The 19,035-nt window shown below is 40.5% G+C and overlaps 1 protein-coding gene across 1 annotated transcript in view; it reads right to left on the bottom strand.

The window, feature by feature from the left end:
• LOC127629042 (protein SOGA1-like) overlaps positions 1–19,035 on the bottom strand; it is a 76,393-nt gene that overhangs the window by 47,500 nt on the left and 9,858 nt on the right. The window contains exon 3 of the mRNA XM_052106056.1: positions 7,921–8,079. Coding sequence (XP_051962016.1) covers positions 7,921–8,079 — 159 coding nt within the window. The remainder of the gene's footprint in view (positions 1–7,920; positions 8,080–19,035) is intronic.

Below are 19,035 nucleotides of genomic sequence, written 5' to 3'. Positions count from 1 at the left end.
AGCCCCTTCGACCAGGCATCTTTACGCCCTGAAGTGGCGTCTGTTCGCGAACTGGTGTTCTTCCCGAGCCGAAGACCCGCAGAAGTGCGCCAGTTAGGTCAGTGCTCGTGTTTCTTCAGGAGAGGCTGGAGAGGAGGCTGTCCCCTCCACCCTCAAGGTGTATGTGGCTGCTATCGCGGCCCACCATGACACGGTAGACGGCAAGTCTCTTGGCAAGCACGACTTAATCGTCAGGTTCCTAAAAGGTGCCCGGAGGATGATTCCCTCCGGCCTAACCTATTTCCCTCCTGGGATCTCTCGGTCGTCCTGATGGGACTCCGGAGACCCCCTTTGAGCCGCTTGACTCAGTTGGACTCAGGGCCCTCTCTCTCAAGGCGGCCCTGCTGATGGCGCTTCGCCTCCATCAAGAGGGTCGGGGACCTGCATGCGTTCTCTGTTAGCGGCGCCTGCCTGGAGTTCGGTCCGGCAGACACTTTCGTGATCCTAAGACGCTGACCGGGCTACGTGCCCAAGGTTCCTACCACACCCTTCAGGGATCAAGTGGTGAACCTGCAAGCGCTGCCCGGGAGGAGGCAGACCCAGCCCTCTCACTGCTGTGTCCGATGCGTGCCTTACGTATTTACCTGGACCGCACACAGAGCACCAGGCGCTCTGAGCAGCTCTTCGTCTGCTTTGGGGGACAGCAGAAAGGGAACGCTGTCTCCAAGCAGAGACTCGCCCACTGGGTTGTCGATGCCATTTCCCTGGCTTATCACACCCAGGCTGTGCCCCCCTTTGCTGGGTCCGAGCCCACTCCACCAGGAGTGTGGCGTCCTCATGGGCACTGGCTAGGGGCACTGCCCTAGCAGACATTTGTAGAGCTGCGGGCTGGGCAACACCTAACACTTTTGCGAGATTCTACAATCTCCGAGTTGAGTCAGTTTAGATCCCGTGTTCTCTCAGGTACCGAGCCCGTGAGAACTCGGTGACACGCCGACGATCTGACCGGGTGGATCGCTTGCACCCAGCCCTTCCCCTAACCAGGGAAACAGTCGCCTTCTTCCCAGGAGATCCCAGGCTTGGGACACTGGTTGGCTCCTCCCTAGCCCTTGTGGGTCGCAGTTCTCGTGGAGGGACTCGCCGACCCAAACCACTGCGGGTACCGCTAGCTACCCTGTACTGGTATAGGGGCCCCACAGGTAAGGCCTCCTGCTCGGACTCCCCTGTGTGTAAAACCACGGTTCTGTCCCCTCACGTGAGTTGACGCCGTGTTTCCCTTAGGCAGTCACAGCTGCCCCAGGTGCCGTGCTGTATGCTCCCCTCTTTGAGGCTGGTGCTACCACCGCACTACTGTTCGCATAAGGCCTAGGTATAGGCCATGCGATGTATGTGCCACTCAAATTTGCCTCCCCTCCGGGTAGGTGTGGCCTCCGCAGGGTCTTCCCCGCCCTACCAAGGGCTAAGACCCCCTTCCCTCAATGCGTGTAAGGGCCCGGCCGTAGTTGCTCTATGCGAGAAACATAGAGAGAAAAGAGGCCCAGCCAGGCTGGCCCGTTCCCATGTTGGCGGCCGTCACCTTGTTCCCCCCTCGGGGTAGCGATAAGGAGTCCTGATGGCTTAAATGGGGCATTGGGGAAGAGTGCGTGCGGCTGATACAGTTGGTCGTTCTGCACGTAGGAATACCTGCTCGCTCCTGTATCAGCGGATCACGTACACGGCTCAGCGCATGGCACTTTTAAGTGGACCCCTAGTGTCGTTCTCTGACACAACGTAAGAGAGCGACAGAAGGGGAACGTCTAGGTTACGTATGTAACCTCAGTTCCCGATGGAGGAACGAGACGTTGTGTCCCCCTTGCCACGTCGCTGAGCCGAGCCCCTGTTGTGGCCGGACCATTTCCGGCTCCTCAGAAAAATCCTGAATGAACTCCCGTATTTGCGCCGCTTAAATACCCGTATGTCCGGGGCGGGACATGCAAATACTGGCTGCCAACTCTCATTGGCCTTTTTTCATAGTACAGAGGTGAATATCGGCGCTCAAGAGAGACCCCTAGTGTCGTTCTCTGACACAACGTCTCGTTCCCTCCATCGGGGAACTGAGGTTACATACGTAACCTAGACGTTTTATGCACTTAAAATGAACTTGATGTCTCAGTGTTTTGAATTCTAAATGTTGGCCATTCACTGCCATTGCTGTGAGATTTAATGTTTGTTTAATTCATGCAATGTTTAATGCACTTTTTAAAAATCTCATAAAGTGCTCTTTTTACCAGGCTGATTTTTACTGATTTTTTTGTCATTGTAATTTGTAATCAGTACCGGATTACAATAAACAAGTAACCCGCCCAGCACTGCTGGTTCATGATTTTATCACAATCATTGGGTTTTGCACAAATATTTTATTCAAAATATTATGGTGATAATATCATTTGTAATGGAAAAATAAACTATTAAATTAGAAAAATGGAAAAATGCAAAATAGAAACATTTTCACAAGTGGACTAAAACTTTTCAAAGTTACATGTTGTTTATTTTTGTTTTGTTTTTCGGTGAATGGGTGGGGGTTTTGGGGTTGGACATTGCAAAGTAAAATTAAAAAATGTCACTCCATGTCAAAAAGGTTGCTGACCCCTGATCTATGACAAAGTATTTCCTCTTATTAAAAGGGGCATGAAACCCAAAGCACATTTTTGGAAATGTTAACAGACATGTAAAGGTTGCACATAATTGAAAACAATGATATCACTCATTATGTTTATTGTTCAGCAGAAACCGGTCATTTTTTCGGATTATTGAGCAATTTCATTCATCCGGTTTAAAAACAAATGTTGAAGCAATATCACATTTAACAGATCCAGTTAAAAGGTTAACAGATCCAGTTACGACTGTTAGGACAGTAAACATGTACTTCAGTAGATTCTGTGCATGTATCCACATTATTCATGAGAAGGATCGCTTCCATCCAATGATGGAAGAGCTCATATTACAGTGGACTTCATTCTAATTCCAGTCCTCCCACTTCCCACTCATATCCCTTCCCAAATGTTTTAAATTTTCCTGCCTATTTGATGAGTCTTTTTCAGTCTGAGGTGTGAACGATTGGTTCTGAACTAAAATGTTAGATAATTCCGTTGACATAGGGCCACATTTGACTTGTCATTGGCCAAAGCTAACTCATGACCCTGGTTCTAACCTTATACCAATCCTAACCCCAAGTATGAGTTATCATAATAGTGATGCTTCCACTAGCCAACACCACAAATAATCTATTATCTACAGCAGTCCTTCATTACATTAGGTCCAGCCAAACACTGGTATAATATGTCACACATCCAGATACATGTTGTTGTCTTATGGAGTGATAGTTGATTTCATGCTCCAGAAAGGTTCTGCATGAAAAATGAAAAATAGGGTAACAAACTTAACAAGACATGTAAGCATGCAAAACTCAATATTCTTGGACATAGGCTGGACAGCATCACATAGGCCAATAGGTTAAAATACAGCTGTGATATCTCTAAACAAGCAGTTTTAATGCAGTTTTCTATCTTATACTGCACAATTGTATAGTCTTTTTGCAAACCACATGCACAAGCACATATGTGTGTGGCTGATATCTACCTGTGCTTCTCTAACATGCACACAGTGGACTCGACTCATTGACTGGTCTAACATGCACCTTTGACTGGTGCTTTTTGCGATTCATCTACTCTTCCTCTTTTATTCATGTTTTTGAGCTATTTTTGAATGTCAGATCACCAGACCCAGTGTGACATGTTGGTCGGAGAACAGGGGATTTTTAAAAGGATTGGGGATGTTTGTGCTTACATGATTTGACAGTCTGCTGGGAACAATGGATATCTAGGTAGAGGTGTTACAAGCACTGAAATAAAGCATGTGTGTGTAGTGGGATGCTTTCTGTGATTTTGCCAAGTAGGATGTGTTCCAGCATCAACATTCCAATCAACCAATCAGATTTTAGGGTTAAGTTTAGGGATAATTAATGATTGGGGTAAGGAATTTTAACAAAAACCTTACCATATGTTATAAACTTCATATGGTTCATATGGCTATTTCTAGGTATTTCTTTGTCCGTATTGAACAGCACTATACCATTGTTATCTGTGAATACCATAGTAATCATACATGAATATAGAAGTAATCATTCAGTACCATTGTATTACCAACTGATTTTTTGTAAATGAAATATAAGAGGATGTGGCAGGCCAGGCAGGGCAGAGCGAGGACGGAGAGGAGCGAGCTCGAGGTGCAAACCTGGGACAAATTATCTCACCCAGCTGTGAATGATGATGACATGAGTAGGTGGGGGATAAAGCTGGGAGCAGAGCTGGAGCCAGATGCACATTCATCGAACTTTAATCAGACACAACATAAAACTTAAACATAACGACACACACACACACACACACACAGCTTCAAGGTGTCTCTCTCTCTCTCTGCGTCTCTCTCACGACTGCAGCTCTGCTACAGTCTTTATCCCTCACCTACTCACACCATCATCACTCACAGCTGGGCGAGATAATTCACCCCAGGTGCACATCTCAGCCTTGCTCCTCTCCGTCCTCGCTCCGACCCACCCTGCCTGGCCTGCCACAGAGGAATATAAAACCTTTTGTAAAGCAATGACATGGCTCATCTACCTGGAAACAGTTTATTATAAAAGCTCACAGGGATGTTTTTATTGACCTATGACTGTTCCATGAATCAGCCCTGACTACCACTCAGCATTTCATTGCTCTAGTTCTTAAAATACAGACCTACATGACCATCATATAAATCCTATATCATTCCTCAAACTTTCAGTTCTCAGAATGCTATGAATATTCTGGAATTCGGAATACTCAGAACTCCTCAAATGCGGGTGTTTTAAAGTTTAAATAGCCCTATTGCATGACTTTGCTGGCTGTGCTATCTCTAAGCAGATGTGTTTGTCGCTTTGTTTCGATAAGAGTGGCTGACGATGAGAGTGAGTTATTGAACACAGACCCAGTGACCTCGCACTTCCTTCCTTCTCAGGGCTTCCCCCCTCAGAGCAAAACAAAGCTTCCTGAAAAATATAAATACAGATCCAGTCAGTCTAATAGGACTGCTTCCTCTAATACAGTAGTCTAGAATTTAAAGCCTCAAAGAGTAAAGATTTTTGTGTCAACAAACAAGCGGCATACACATGATCCCAATAAATCTTGTATACATGCTCTGTTTGAATGATACAAATCAGGAGCTATTCCCCATCCATCTAGCTCTCCTTTGTGACATATAGAGAAATGTAAATATTTAATACAATAAAATTTGGTAATTTTGTGTTTTTTTTTTTTAAACTAATGAATTAAAATGTACTGTAATGGAGAGAGGACAGTATAAAATATATACCACTAGAAAAACACAAATAGCACTGTGGTACCACCATATTTTTGGACCGGTACTATGGCAATACAATGGCAGTCTTTGAAATACGTTAAATGTAAATATTGTACTGCCACAGTACTTTACTTGTAAGTGGAATATAAACAAAATAATATTTGTTCTACCTAGAAACCACATTTTATAAAACCAGGCAGGTCCATTTTTAACGACCTTTGACTGTTCTTGTAATATCAAGTAATATAACACTGTGCATGTGTGTATGTTTGAATGTACAAGGTACGTACTTAGAGAGGGAAAGAGAGAGATATACTGTAAAGTTATAGTATTTGTACTCTCATCTTAACTGCACAATTACTATACTGAAGTCTCTTATTAAAGCTGCTGTTTCCTACCTGATGCCAATAAAACAGCCCCTCCACAGAACGACCACCACCAGAACCCCATAAACGCACACACAAGCACACCCTCTTATATCTCCACACAAGTAGAAATGTGCACCCAATCACCTGTGAGACTCTACAACAGTTGCATCTCTTTTAAGACAGGGGTGGCCATGGCACTCACAGCCGCACCTCTCTGTCCCAGGTGCCACTGTATCCACTCCCCTCCGCTTTTTTACCCACTTGTCTCCAACAATGATAGATAGGGTAGGGAACAATTCAAATCAGAATTGATTCTATTTTATATGTATATAGGTATATATTGGATCTGAATATATTTTGTGGCATTTGGTTCCATTAATGGTATTGGAATGTGTACACGTCATCATTGTGGATGGGATCTGTTCATTTGAATCAGAATTTGAATAAAATTTGAATCAGAATTATTAAATTCAGTAGATTAACACCCCTAACAACAAATCATCTTAATTTACTTTTTTCATACAATCCTGTGTAACTGAGTTTGTTTGCGGAATCGGAAGATATCGTGTTGTGTGAGATCATCTAACCAACATCTACTGTTTTGCAACAAATGTTTTGCACTTCAAAATCAAAAACTCAGACCCAACCCTTGCTTTCTCACCTTTTTTACATGTCTGAGATGATACATCCTTTCGTTCTTTCTTTGATTGATCTGTTGTCTGCAAAGTTCTATTGACACTTTTCTGTAATTTCCATTTAGTATGAAACCTCTCACTCTCTTACTTTGTTCCATAAGTGCCTGTTATTTCAAGAATTCAGCCCTCAACAACAGAGAATGCAACACAAACGGCCCTGGGCATTCAGCCAATAAGAACGCAGAACAGACATGTGACCCACCCATAGCAGCGCAGCAGAGCAAATCAGCAGGCTGGCACTGACTATTACAGCAGCATAAAACACACTTTAAAATTATTTTTAAAGCAATGAATAAACCGTTGACCATTAAATCATGTTAGTTTATACAATAATGCATTCATCATCACTTTCTATCATGCAACAGACATGGTTAATAGAACACAGAAGAACCATTGAACCCATGCAAACAATCCAGCCAACAATATATTGCTCATAAGACAAAAAAACATGTATTAGCAAGAGAGAAGGAAAGGCCAAAAAAAAAACAGAATTAACCAAACACAAGAAGTCTGCTTTATGTTCCTCCTTGTTAAACTGTCACTAAAGAAAAATATAATGCTACATTCATGTTCTCCCCTTCCACCACCCAACCTATCCAACCCACCCAGCCAAGCTGACATTTACAGGGAGAAAGTCAACAGATCATTACCGTCCTAGGGCTCTCAGCTCCTGCTGGAACACAGATAGAGCTTGGACTATAGTGGTATTCTGTGCTTCAAGATAAACTACAGTGTCAACATTGAGTTCTGCCCCTAGCCAATCAAGTAAAATATAAACACATTCCTTTTTTAGAATTATTCCCAGGAGCTCCTAATGAAGCCATGCAGAATTTCAGAGCATATGGAATGGACTGATTGTTTCTAATTGTCCCAACCTTACCTGGAGAACTCACATTAGATTCTCTTACTCAAGGTAAATGATAAAATAGTACATGTAAATTGGCTTATAAAATGGCTCAAAATTTTTATTGGATAAGCCATATTCGAAATTGTTGTAAAATAGCCAAATTATGCACAAACATTGTGACTGCACATCCTTTGAATTCTATACTAAAAAAACAATTAAAAAAAGATTAATGTATGATTTTGGCCACAGTTTTGCCGTCAGTGATTTCTCCTTAAGATTTATTCTGTCGTAGGGCAAAATCATCAATCTTTGATCGATTAATGTGATATATTGACTGGCAGCTGATTAATTGACTTTACGCTGAATCTTCGAATCATATAAAGTTCTGGCAGAGTTAAAATCAGGAAAAATTGTTTTTTCCTGATTTTACCAAAGTTTTGGCTTCAATGTGCATCTCAAAGTCTGACATAAAGTCACTCAGTGTGCCACAACTTTTACCCAAGACCTCACTGGTATAATAATATCATTCAGTCTGACAAGCAACCATATTAAAGAGCCAAACAAATCGTGAGTGCACCCAGCTTTTGTCTAATAAACCAGATGACTTGGCAGAGGAGTAGCAAACATTTCTACAATGATGTGTCTTTTCTCTCACCTCTCTGGTCTTCTCCATCTCTGCCTGCAAGACCTGTTTGGCCACCTCCAGATCCTGTAGCTTCACCCTCAGCTCCTCATTCTCCTGCTCCAGACGAGATCTCTTCTTCTCCACAGCATCAAGCTCGTTGTGGACACGGATGGACACATCCTTTGCCACCTAAAAACCACAGGGAGGGAAATCAGCTATGTGTTTTTAAGGAGCTGTGACACCAAACAGAATTGCAATTTCTTTGTTTGAGCAGTAATATAGACTTCACTAATGGTGGCACAGTAAGCACTTGGATCGGGACTACAGTACCTGTTTGTCCAAACAATGAAAGAAAGGAAGTGTTTGGGAAATCTGTATGATACATTTTTTTGCAGTTCTGTTTCGGTGCTGCTGGTGGCTCATAGTGCAGAGGTAATACAAGTTGTGTGACCAGTGGTAACAGTGTTTTTAACAGAGCTTTTCAGTTTATAATTAAAGGAGAAGGATCAAAGATGGCTGATTAATGTATGATACATGGGTCCCTGAAAGTGGTGGAGAGTTCATTAAACGTTTTTGATCATAAAGCTGCAATAACTTTTAAGGCAAGTGCTGGTGTTGAGCAAACAAAGACAGAAATGCACAAATCTGTCACACACCCACACACACATACACACACACACACACAATGGCATGTAATGGTGATCACAGACAAAACTATTTTGGCAACTCAGTAGGCATACTTCTGACATTACATTAACTTTGCAGCATCAATGTCTGTCAAACAACAAACAAACAAATGAAACCTAAAATTCCTGCTTACAAAAACTACATTCTACATTTCTATCAATGGTTCCACTATTGATCATTTATTATTATGTTTAACGGAAGGATGTATGTTTGTGTGAGGGCAATGAAGAAAAGAGAGAGCAACAGTCACTGAAAGAGGTACATTGGGACTGTGAGGGGGAACAGAGAACACAGATCCTGTTTGTGAGTTGTGCTACGTGAGAGTGGGTCCTCCTCTATTTCTGTGTCTGAACTACAGCCAGAGTGCAGCTGGTATCCACAATGACTCTCTGTACCAGCACCATGCTCTAATTCATATAAGAAGCCTCCTTCTCATTCTTTCCCTCTCTCTCCCTCAGGCAGTCTCTCTGTCTAGTTCCATCACTCTTTCCAAGTACTCCTCTCTTTGTGAGGAACTGTAAAGATATCTGTGTGCTCTGACTACTCTGTTCCTGTGTTTATGTTATTCCCATTGTTGCACAATGTAGGATTTATTATTATTTTAGTATCTCTCTCTCTCTCTATCAATCTATCCATCCATCCATCTTTTCATCACATTTAAGCAGGATGTACTATGTATAAACTGTTTTGAAAAGGAAATTGGATATAAAAGTGTGGTTCACTCAATCAAACCAATAAAACTGTTGTTGTTGTATATATATATATATACATACAGTATACCATATGGAGTGGTGGTGGCGTAGTGGCTAAAGCACAGGGCTGTTAATCAGAAGGTCACAGGTTCTAACCCCATGGCCACCACCATTGTGTCCTTGAGCAAGGCACTTAACTCCAGGTTGCTCCGGGGGGATTGTCCCTGTAATGATTGCACTGTAAGTCGCTTTGGATAAAAGTGTCTGCCAAATGCAAAAATGTAAATGTAAATATATATATATATATATATATATATATATATATATATATATATATATATACACACACACATTTTATTGTTGTTGTAAATGTTATGTTATTTTTCACATAAGACTGATCTTATGATGATCTCATCAATGATGCAACACGTTGCAAGTCTGCGGGGGTGAGAGACGAGCGTCTCGTGTTAGAGTGCGCATCAGCCGGCGGAACATTAAATCCCTCCAGGTCTCGACTCCCACTCAGACTGGTTGAAGCGGTTCTGACAGCACGAGAATTACAGTTTTGGAGTTTGTGCTTATTTACATGTCATGCTCCAGTATTATATTAACTTTAATTATTGATGAAATAAAGACATATCACCAAGCTGTGATCTGTGTTTCTGTGTTATTTTTTCTGGCCATCAGTTCAATGTCGGTCTACTCAGCATCCATCTTCACCTGATTTCCTCGCTGAACACCGGAAACTCACATGACATGACCACAAGTGCCACTCCCTAAACTGAGACTGACTGGTCATCTTTTTATTAGCGGTGTAGAAAATGGGCAAACAGCTCTCAGAAAGAATGGGCTGTCACGTCCACACATGCACTTATTTATTTAAAATCACAGCATTTGCCATCATATAATCGCACAGGCTGACATGGTGATTGCGATATGATTAATCATGCAGCACTACTATCTATCTATCTATCTATCTATCTATCTATCTATCTATCTATCTATCTATCTATCTATCTATCTATCTATCTATCTATCATTCCAATCTGCCCATCATCCATCCATTCATCCATCCATCCATCCATACATACATCCATACATACGTACATTCATCCATCAGGACCATTCAGATTTTAATTGAGATTACTTCTACATTCCAATCAAATTTCTGAATTTTCCCCTTCTACTTAAGATAAATTAAAGTAGAAGGGGATTCAAAGAAATTCATATACCTTCTGTAAGTGTAGCTTTTAATTATGAAAAAAAAAAAAAATATATATATATATATATATATATATATATATATATATATATATATATATATATATATATATATATATATATATATATATATATATATATATATATATATATAAATATTTTTTTTTTCATATGAATTACCCATAAACATGGTACCATACACACAACACACTGGAAAAATTCCAAAAACATTAGATGATTTTAACAATCACTATTTGATGTCTCATCAAAATAAATTTGTACTTAATTTATGTAATTTATAATATAAGTTAACTAATAGATCTATAAATTCACCTGTCTATAGGCAGACTGCAATGCTAGTATCAACTAATGTTATCATTAGTGATAGTGAACATTTCCAAATCATGGGTGAATGTTTTATGGTAATTGGGCATTGGTTTTTTCATACAAAAGCTTTATCAGAGTTCCAAATGTGTCTGTTACTGCAAGATCATTGAATCCACTCCTCCCCAATGATGTACAGTGGTATTGTTTGTATACAAAACTGTGTGTGTGCTAAGAGGTATTACATTTTTAGGTGTCTTGTTGTCCACCCACTCCCCATAGCCTGATGTGGAACAAGCTGCCATATCGGCAAAATTTGACCAAGCACTGTGTAGTGCGGAGGAGGGCGGGGCCGGGCTGGAATGACACACGCCCGGTCCCCAATCAGCCTGATGGGGCGCGTGAGGGATAAAGGCGGCCGGGGATGACAGTTCAAGAGAGAGAGGGAGAATTACAGGCAGCTGCCCTGTATGTGTTTGTGTGTGTGTCTTTTTATTTAATAAAATATTATTTATATTGTCAAGCTGGTTCTCGCCTCCTTCTTGCCCATCTAAACCACCTTACACACTGAAATCATAGGAGTGCAATTACACATCAAAAATTGTTTGCATGTGACCATGATTGTTTGTCGACATTACTTGGTCAAATATGTAAATGGCTCTGTAAATGGAATTTGTCTGTATTTAGGCTTGATTTTGTGTGTGTGTGTGTGGTGTGTGTGTGTGTGTGTGTGTGTGTGTGTGTGTGTGTGTGTGCATGTATTTATCACTTTGTGGGCAACAAATGTCCCCATAAGGATAGTAAAACCCGAAATTTTTGACATTGTGGGGACATTTTGTCAGTCCCCATGAGGAAAACAGCTTATAAATCATACTAAATTATGTTTTTTGAAAATGTCAAAATGCAGAAAGTTTTCTGTGAGGGTTAGGTTTAGAGGTAGGGGATAGAATATAAAGTTTGCACAGTATAAAAACCATTATGTCTATGGAATGTCCCCATTAAACATAGAAACCCAACATGTGTGTGTGTGTGTGTGTGTGTGTGTGTGACTCCTCTCTGATCCTACTTTTCAGGATTGCGCCTCCTCCACGTTAGGCAAATGGCAGTTTTTATGACTTCACTACAGATTGTATCTGGTTGCATCTGCAGGATGGGAGCCCAGATCTAATAACACTGTAAACTCAACTTTGCTCTGCCTGAAAAAAACAAGCTGCCTTTCAGTTAACCTCTACTACACTCATGCAGCTCAGATCAGCCATATGAAGGCAGCTCAAGGGCAGCAAATAGTATTGTGTTAAAAGAAACCAATTAGCACACTTTTACGGCTTCTTTAAACAGCCTGACACTTTTATTGCATTTGTCAGTCCATATCAGCTTCCGCCCATGTCACTCTGTTCATTTTCTAAATCCTGTCTTTGTGACTCACAAGTAAGAACCTTAAAGTCATATTTCAGATTGTAATAATGTATTAATTATAAATTATAATTAACCGTAATGTGAGTTTAAAACAATCTATGAAAAATAAATTTTGTTTTATGACCTCCATTAATTCCAGCCTAGGTCCCATTACAGCAAAAAAAAATAAGATGTCTTTTCATTTTGTTGTTCAAACGAGAACTTGTGTTATTCACGAAGTCTCTGATTGTATAGCACTAAAAACAATGCAATTGCTCACGTGAACATGCATGCCACTGTGAACAATCTTCTCTCCTTCCCTCATGAACACATAACGTACGTCAAGATTTTTCACTGAAAAATAACTTACATTTCAGGTTCTCACCAAAATCAATTGTATTTCTTCTGAAGACTCGGAATATGACACATGAATTGCATGGGCTACCTTATTAAGCTTTAAAGCGAGGCACAATCAGCTGCCATTATATTGAAAAAATGGATGGAGAAATTAATTAAAACCGCTTTTTAGTGTGTTCCACATAAGAAAGAAAGTCATACTTGTTTGGAATGACATGAGGGTGAGTAAATGATAACAGAATCTTCAAATTTGGGTGAACTATACCTTTAAGTTTAGCACTATATGTCAATCTGTTCTGCATTTTATGGGGCCATGTGTTGTCTATCCTCTCAGTGTTTCAGAGACAGGGGCATTGTCTTGCTCCATTGCTGGCTTTTTGAGTTTACTTTGACATTTGAATGGGTGATTATGCATGTGCACTCCTCACATGGACAATAATGAAGGGAGAGTGAAGGGAGTGAGTTGTCCTGGAATCCCCAGAGTGGTTAGGGGGAGAGTTGGAACAGAGCCAGCTACACTAAGAGGAGATGCATTACTATGCCTCTCTTTCTCTTTTCTTTATCCAGGATGCTAATGCTAAGCTGATGTCTGAATCAAACTGACCAAACAGTATTTTCCCTTCCTTATTAACATCTGTAATCCATTTTTTACTCTCAATTTTTATTGCACAGAGGTTACACTTCCATAGCTCAGGAGACTTCAGTCATTTAAGAATTAGCTTCATCTTTGATCGTTCTCTTAAAACTACAAAACAAAATAGAGACAGATAATGAGACAATTACTGATATACCATAAAAAAAGTAGATAGTAGGTAAAACAGATTAGACTTTCAAGAATTTGATGAGAAATTTTGTTATTCATTTTAACATTGTTGTTAAACTCTTCTGAAATGCTAAAATGTAAACATGCAAGATTACATTTGAAGGAGTAAAATCAGAGATGCAGGGTCTCCATTTGCTCTCCTTTTAATTTAAATTAATGCTGGTTTTAGTCCATATCTACAGGCTTTAAGGTTATTTTTATGCTAGTGTACTATTAAACATGAACAACAAGTTTTCAGATGTTATAACTTTTTACTCAGTTGGCAGGTAGTTTTGGACATCAGTACAGGCAAACCGTAAGATGTATCCAATTGGCATTTTAAATGGAGTTGCTTAGACAAAATGCCCTTAAAGTAACACTGTGTGCTGCAGCCATGGAAGCCAGCAAACAAACTAGATCAGAGATAACAGATTCCACCCAACCTAAAAAGCCTCGCCATCTATCTAAAACCCACCATGACCAGAGGCATAGTAAAACAAGAATAAATATTTAAGATGCCTTTGGAAGATGGAGATAGTTTAAAGCCCAGAAATCCTTTAAAACGGATGCTGAGTTTGCTAATTTGCGTATCAACATTCTGGCAACCCGCATGAGCTTCGAGTCTGGGGCAGGGCAGACAACTCTCCAATATTTTGAATCTGGACTGCAGTACCCATTTCAAATGCTTGTTGTCAATCTGACATATACCACCTTTAAGAACACCTAATATAAAGTGGGTCCAATTTTTCAACTGTTCCTCGGATGTTGCACATGGGTAACAAAGGGAGAGAGGATCTTACACTGTTTTTCCAACAAGATTTAATAAGCCAAAGCAGCTGATGAGGCGTGGAGCTCTTGTCCTTCCCTTGACAGATCTGTGAGAGGCTATTCTCATTGGTTGAGAAATGAGGCCAGTGCTTTAGAGAGCAGGAAATGGTGCAGAGATCTCACAACATTCATATTTTCCCTTCAACTCTTTAACCCCCATCCCCTTCTGACCATGACATCATCTCCTCCCCCTTGTCCCGAGAGATCAGAACAAGATGGGAGGAAGTCGGACATGGGAAACTCTTCTATAAGAGGAAGAGTCAAAGGGGAAAAATATTTGTCTTGCACTGCCTCTTATTTAGAATATTACTGACCTCTGAATGGCGTTAATCTCTTTGGAAAGTACAGAACAAGCGATAAGTGGGTCATACACATCAACAACAACAACAACAAAATAATAATAATAATAATAATTAAGGGTTTTGCCACACATAAACTCAGCAAAAAAATAAACATCCCTTTTTCAGGACACTGTTTTTAAAAATTATTTCGTAAAAATCCAAATAACTTTACAGATCTTTATTGTAAAGGGTTTAAACAATGTTTTCCGTGCTTGTTCAATTAACTATAAACAATTAATGAACATGCACCTGTGGAATGGTCGTTAAGACACTAACAGCTTACAGTTGGCAATAAAGATCACAGTTATAAAAACTTAGGACACTAAAGTGACTTTTCTACTGAAAACAACAAAGAAAGATGCCCAGGGTCCATGCTTATCTGCGTGAACATGCCTTAGGCATGTTGAATGGAGGCATGAGGACTGCAGAAGTGGCCAGGGCAATAAATTGCAAAGTCCGTACTGTGAGGCAGGAAGGACAGCTGATCATCTTCGCAGTGGTGGACCACGTAACAACACCTGCACAGGATTGGTGCATCTGAAAATATCACACCTGCGGGACAGGTACAGGATGGCAACAACAACTGCCTGAGTTACACCAGGAAAGCACAATCCCTCCATCAGTGCTCAGACAGTCCGCAATAGGCTGAGAGAGGCTGGACTGAGGGCTTGTAGGCCTGTTGTAAAGCAGGTCCTTACCAGACATCACCAGTAACAACGTTGCTTTTGGGCACAAACCCACCTTCACTGGACCAGACAGGACTGGCCAAAAGTGCTCTTCACTGACGAGTTGTGGTTTTGAGAGTTACACCGAGTCCTGTACTCTGGAGCGGGATCGATTTGGAGGTGGAGGGTTAATCATTGACTGGGGCGGTATGTCACAGCATCATCGGACTGAGCTTGTTGTCATTGCAGCCAATCTCAATGCTGTGCGTTATAGGGAAGACATCCTCCTCCCTCATGTGGTACCCTTCCTGCAGGCTCATCCTGACATGACCCTCCAGCATGACAATGCCACCAGTCATAATGTTCGTTCTGTGCGTGATTTCCTGCAAGACAGCAATGTCAGTGTTCTGCCATGGCCAGCGAAAAGCCCGGATCTCAACCCAATTGAGCACATCTAGAACCTGTTGGATAGGAGGGTGAGGGGCCATTCCCCCAGAAACTCGCAAGTGCCTTGGTGGAAGAGTGGGGTAACATCTCTCAGCAAGAACTGGCAAATCTGGTGCAGTCCATGAGGAGGTGATTCACTGCAGTACTTAATGCAGCTGGTGGCCACACCAGATACTGACTGTTACTTTTGATTTTGACCCCCACTTTTGTTCAGGGACACATTATTCCATTTCTGTTAGTCACATGTCTGTGAAACTTGTTCAGTTTATGTCTTAGTTGTTGAATCTATTTAATGTTCATACAAATATTTACACGTGTTAAGTTTGCTGAAAAGAAAAGCAGTTGAAAGTGACAGGATGTTTCTTTTTTAACTGAGTTTATAAAACATTATAGAGCAAATGCCCCTACTTAATCAGCTCTTTGAAATACTTTGTCCATTAAGGCATTCTGAGTCCAATATTTTGTAAGACCATTGTAAGACAACTGTGAAATTAACCGTTTTCCTAAGCAACCAATTTTCTACATAGCTGTGCCAGTTTCATGTCACTTGTTTCACTCTTGTGGTCTCTCTTTTCTCATTAAGTAAAATAATTTTAACAAATCAATATTTCATGTCCATTTATTTATTTAGTGATTATCCAGATAATAAGTGGAATAATGTGCTGTCTAACAATTATTATTATCCCTTACATATTTTTATATAATGTTATTGTATAGACCATTGGCAAATCTGCTCAGATATTGTTATCGTCTATTAAAAATGTATTATTCAAAGTATAACTCTTGGTGCTTTGATTGATTGTCATACTAGGTATCTTCGTGAACCTGTAAGGCTACAAGCAAATATGCCTGAGTTAGCACTTTAGCTCTGTGCAGTACTTTGTTTCTATGTTAAGCTGAATGTAAAGAAACAATGTCCTTCTTCCTTAAGCTGTCACAGCGGAGCAGGTAAATCAGCTGAATGCGTAAGCGCTGAGGAGAGCAGTGGAAATGTGTCCTGGCTGTGACGGTAGCGTGGGGAGACAATTGACCCAGTGTTAGTAGACTCATGTTAGCAGTTAAAGAATTCAACAGAGACTGAGATGTTTTCCTGCAGATACCATCCCCCTTCTGTCTATGTTTACATGGACACCAGAAAGCGGCTTATTGCGAGAAAGTCCCGTTCCCATTAACATGCTCTTTATAAGTGGCATACACTTTACTCCTGTATACATCCGGCTCGGTCAGTAAGCAGTAGGGCCGCAACGACGCGTCGACGTCATCGATTACGTCGACTATGAAAATACGTCGACACGAATGAAATGCGTCGACGCGTCACATTCATTATTACATTTAAATATCGAGTAATGGCGGCTTCTGCTCCAGCTCATGGTGAAAATGACAATCTGGCTTTATCACATAAAGCCAGACCACGATCATCCAAAGTATGGGAATACTTTAAACTACAGCCGAACAGAAAGGTGCATTGTTCACTATGCAAAGCGGAAATGTCATACCATGGCAGCACAACTGCTATGAACGAGCATCTTAAAAGGAAACATCCTGTGACTCTGCGAACTCAAAACGACGAGCCAGCTGGGTAAGTAGTAGGCTTTATTACAGTGAGTTTTTGGAGTTGTTGTTGTGGTCATACCTTCTTTTTCAGCTATTACAGCTTGTGTGCTAGTTAATAGTGTTAATTGCAAACGGTGCAGATGTAATTTATTGGCCCATTCGGCGACAATAAAATGGACTTTCATTTATAACTTCAACTTAAATCTGTCAACGAAGCCTTCAGTGCATTTAAATTGCCCGTTTTTAAAAGTTGTGTATGCACATGTAGACTAGAGACATGCACTCCTCGGGACCCAACACAACAGAGTGCGGCGCTGGATCTGATGGCCGAGTGCGGCGTGGCGTAATGCACTCGTGTGTGTGCTGGTTAGTGGAGAATAAAAGCGATTTATGGGACTCCGCAAAATAGAAATCTATAAATTGAACATCTCAAAACAAATAAATTGTCATTCATCTGTTGCACAAAAGCAACAAGAACAACTAAAACAAAATAGATAGACCCTGGCCTGTAAATCGCTTCTATGTATAAGATGTTTGCAGCGCTTAACAATGTAGCCAATCACAGACATATGTGTTGATTTCTTGAACGTAATGGCCAATCAGAAGCATTTAAGATGGAATCTCCTCACCGCTCAAAATTGACTTTTTGTTCAGTGCTGAATTCTGCATACTGGCAAATCGATATAATGAAAGATTCATTGTGCAGTCAGTTTCATTGATAATAACAGAGATGTCTGCTTTTTAGGAATTATTAAGGGAGAAATCCGTCCCGCGCATGTCTCTAATGTAGACTTTAAAAACAAACAATAACGTTATATTTACATATTAACAGTAGCCTAGGCTGCAATCTATTGTATTTATTTATTTATTTATTTATTTATTTATTTATTGTTTATTTGAATAGGGACAGATACAAAAAAAATTTCAGAAAATGAATTAATAAAAGTTTGAAATACTAATGTAGAAGTTGTACTTGGAAAGTTTGGCAATGGATAAATTGGCTAATCCCAAAAATATGCATTAGATTAATCGGAAAAATAATTGTTAGATTAGTCGACTAATCGAAGAAATAATCGATAGATTAATCAACAACAAAAATAATCGTTAGATGCAGCCCTAGTAAGCAGCTTTCTCCACAACAATGCAATTTCCCCATGACGCTTGTGTAAATAACAAGAATGGCATCTGAGGAAGACTTAACTGTTTTATTCTCTGTTGCTTCATTTTATTTCCATATATTCCAGAGTTGTTGCTGTGTTTGTTTCCTTCACTTTCCATCACAACCTGCAGTGGAATTGCACTGCAATAGTGGGGTTTCCCTCTTACATGAATTTCCACGATTCCCCCAATGTTCGAGTGCATATACGCGAACATGAGGGAGTCAATATTTTACATTAGTGTGTTTAAATGGGTATAGTTTATAGTGTATGTGCTTTTCCCACTGTAGTCCCAGAAATGTTTAATTCTTTCCACTGTGTTGACTTGTTGCTGGCTCCTATGACGTTTGTTATCTGGTCTGTTCATGCACATGTGGACTCCTCAAAAACCTGTAAGAATGCTGCTTATGCGTTTATATGGCCACATAAGCCGCATTCTCCAGAAGAAACCTGAGTGTGTTAAACCACTTTTTCTTAATCCCTTAAGCGCCGTACAGAAAACGGTTCTAGTTTACATGACATTTCAGAATGCCACTTTCTGCAAAAAACCCTGGAATAAACTGTTTTCTTAAGTGTATATAAACGTGGTCTGTGTTTCTTGCCTTAACCTCATGCGACCCCGCGTCCACATGCATGGATGTTGTATTTTGGCTTTGCTATATACAACACATAATT

This window comes from Xyrauchen texanus, chromosome 35 (genome assembly GCF_025860055.1).
Source record: "Xyrauchen texanus isolate HMW12.3.18 chromosome 35, RBS_HiC_50CHRs, whole genome shotgun sequence".
Taxonomy (NCBI): Eukaryota; Metazoa; Chordata; class Actinopteri; order Cypriniformes; family Catostomidae; genus Xyrauchen; species Xyrauchen texanus.
This window is presented reverse-complemented; position numbering and strand designations above follow the sequence as displayed.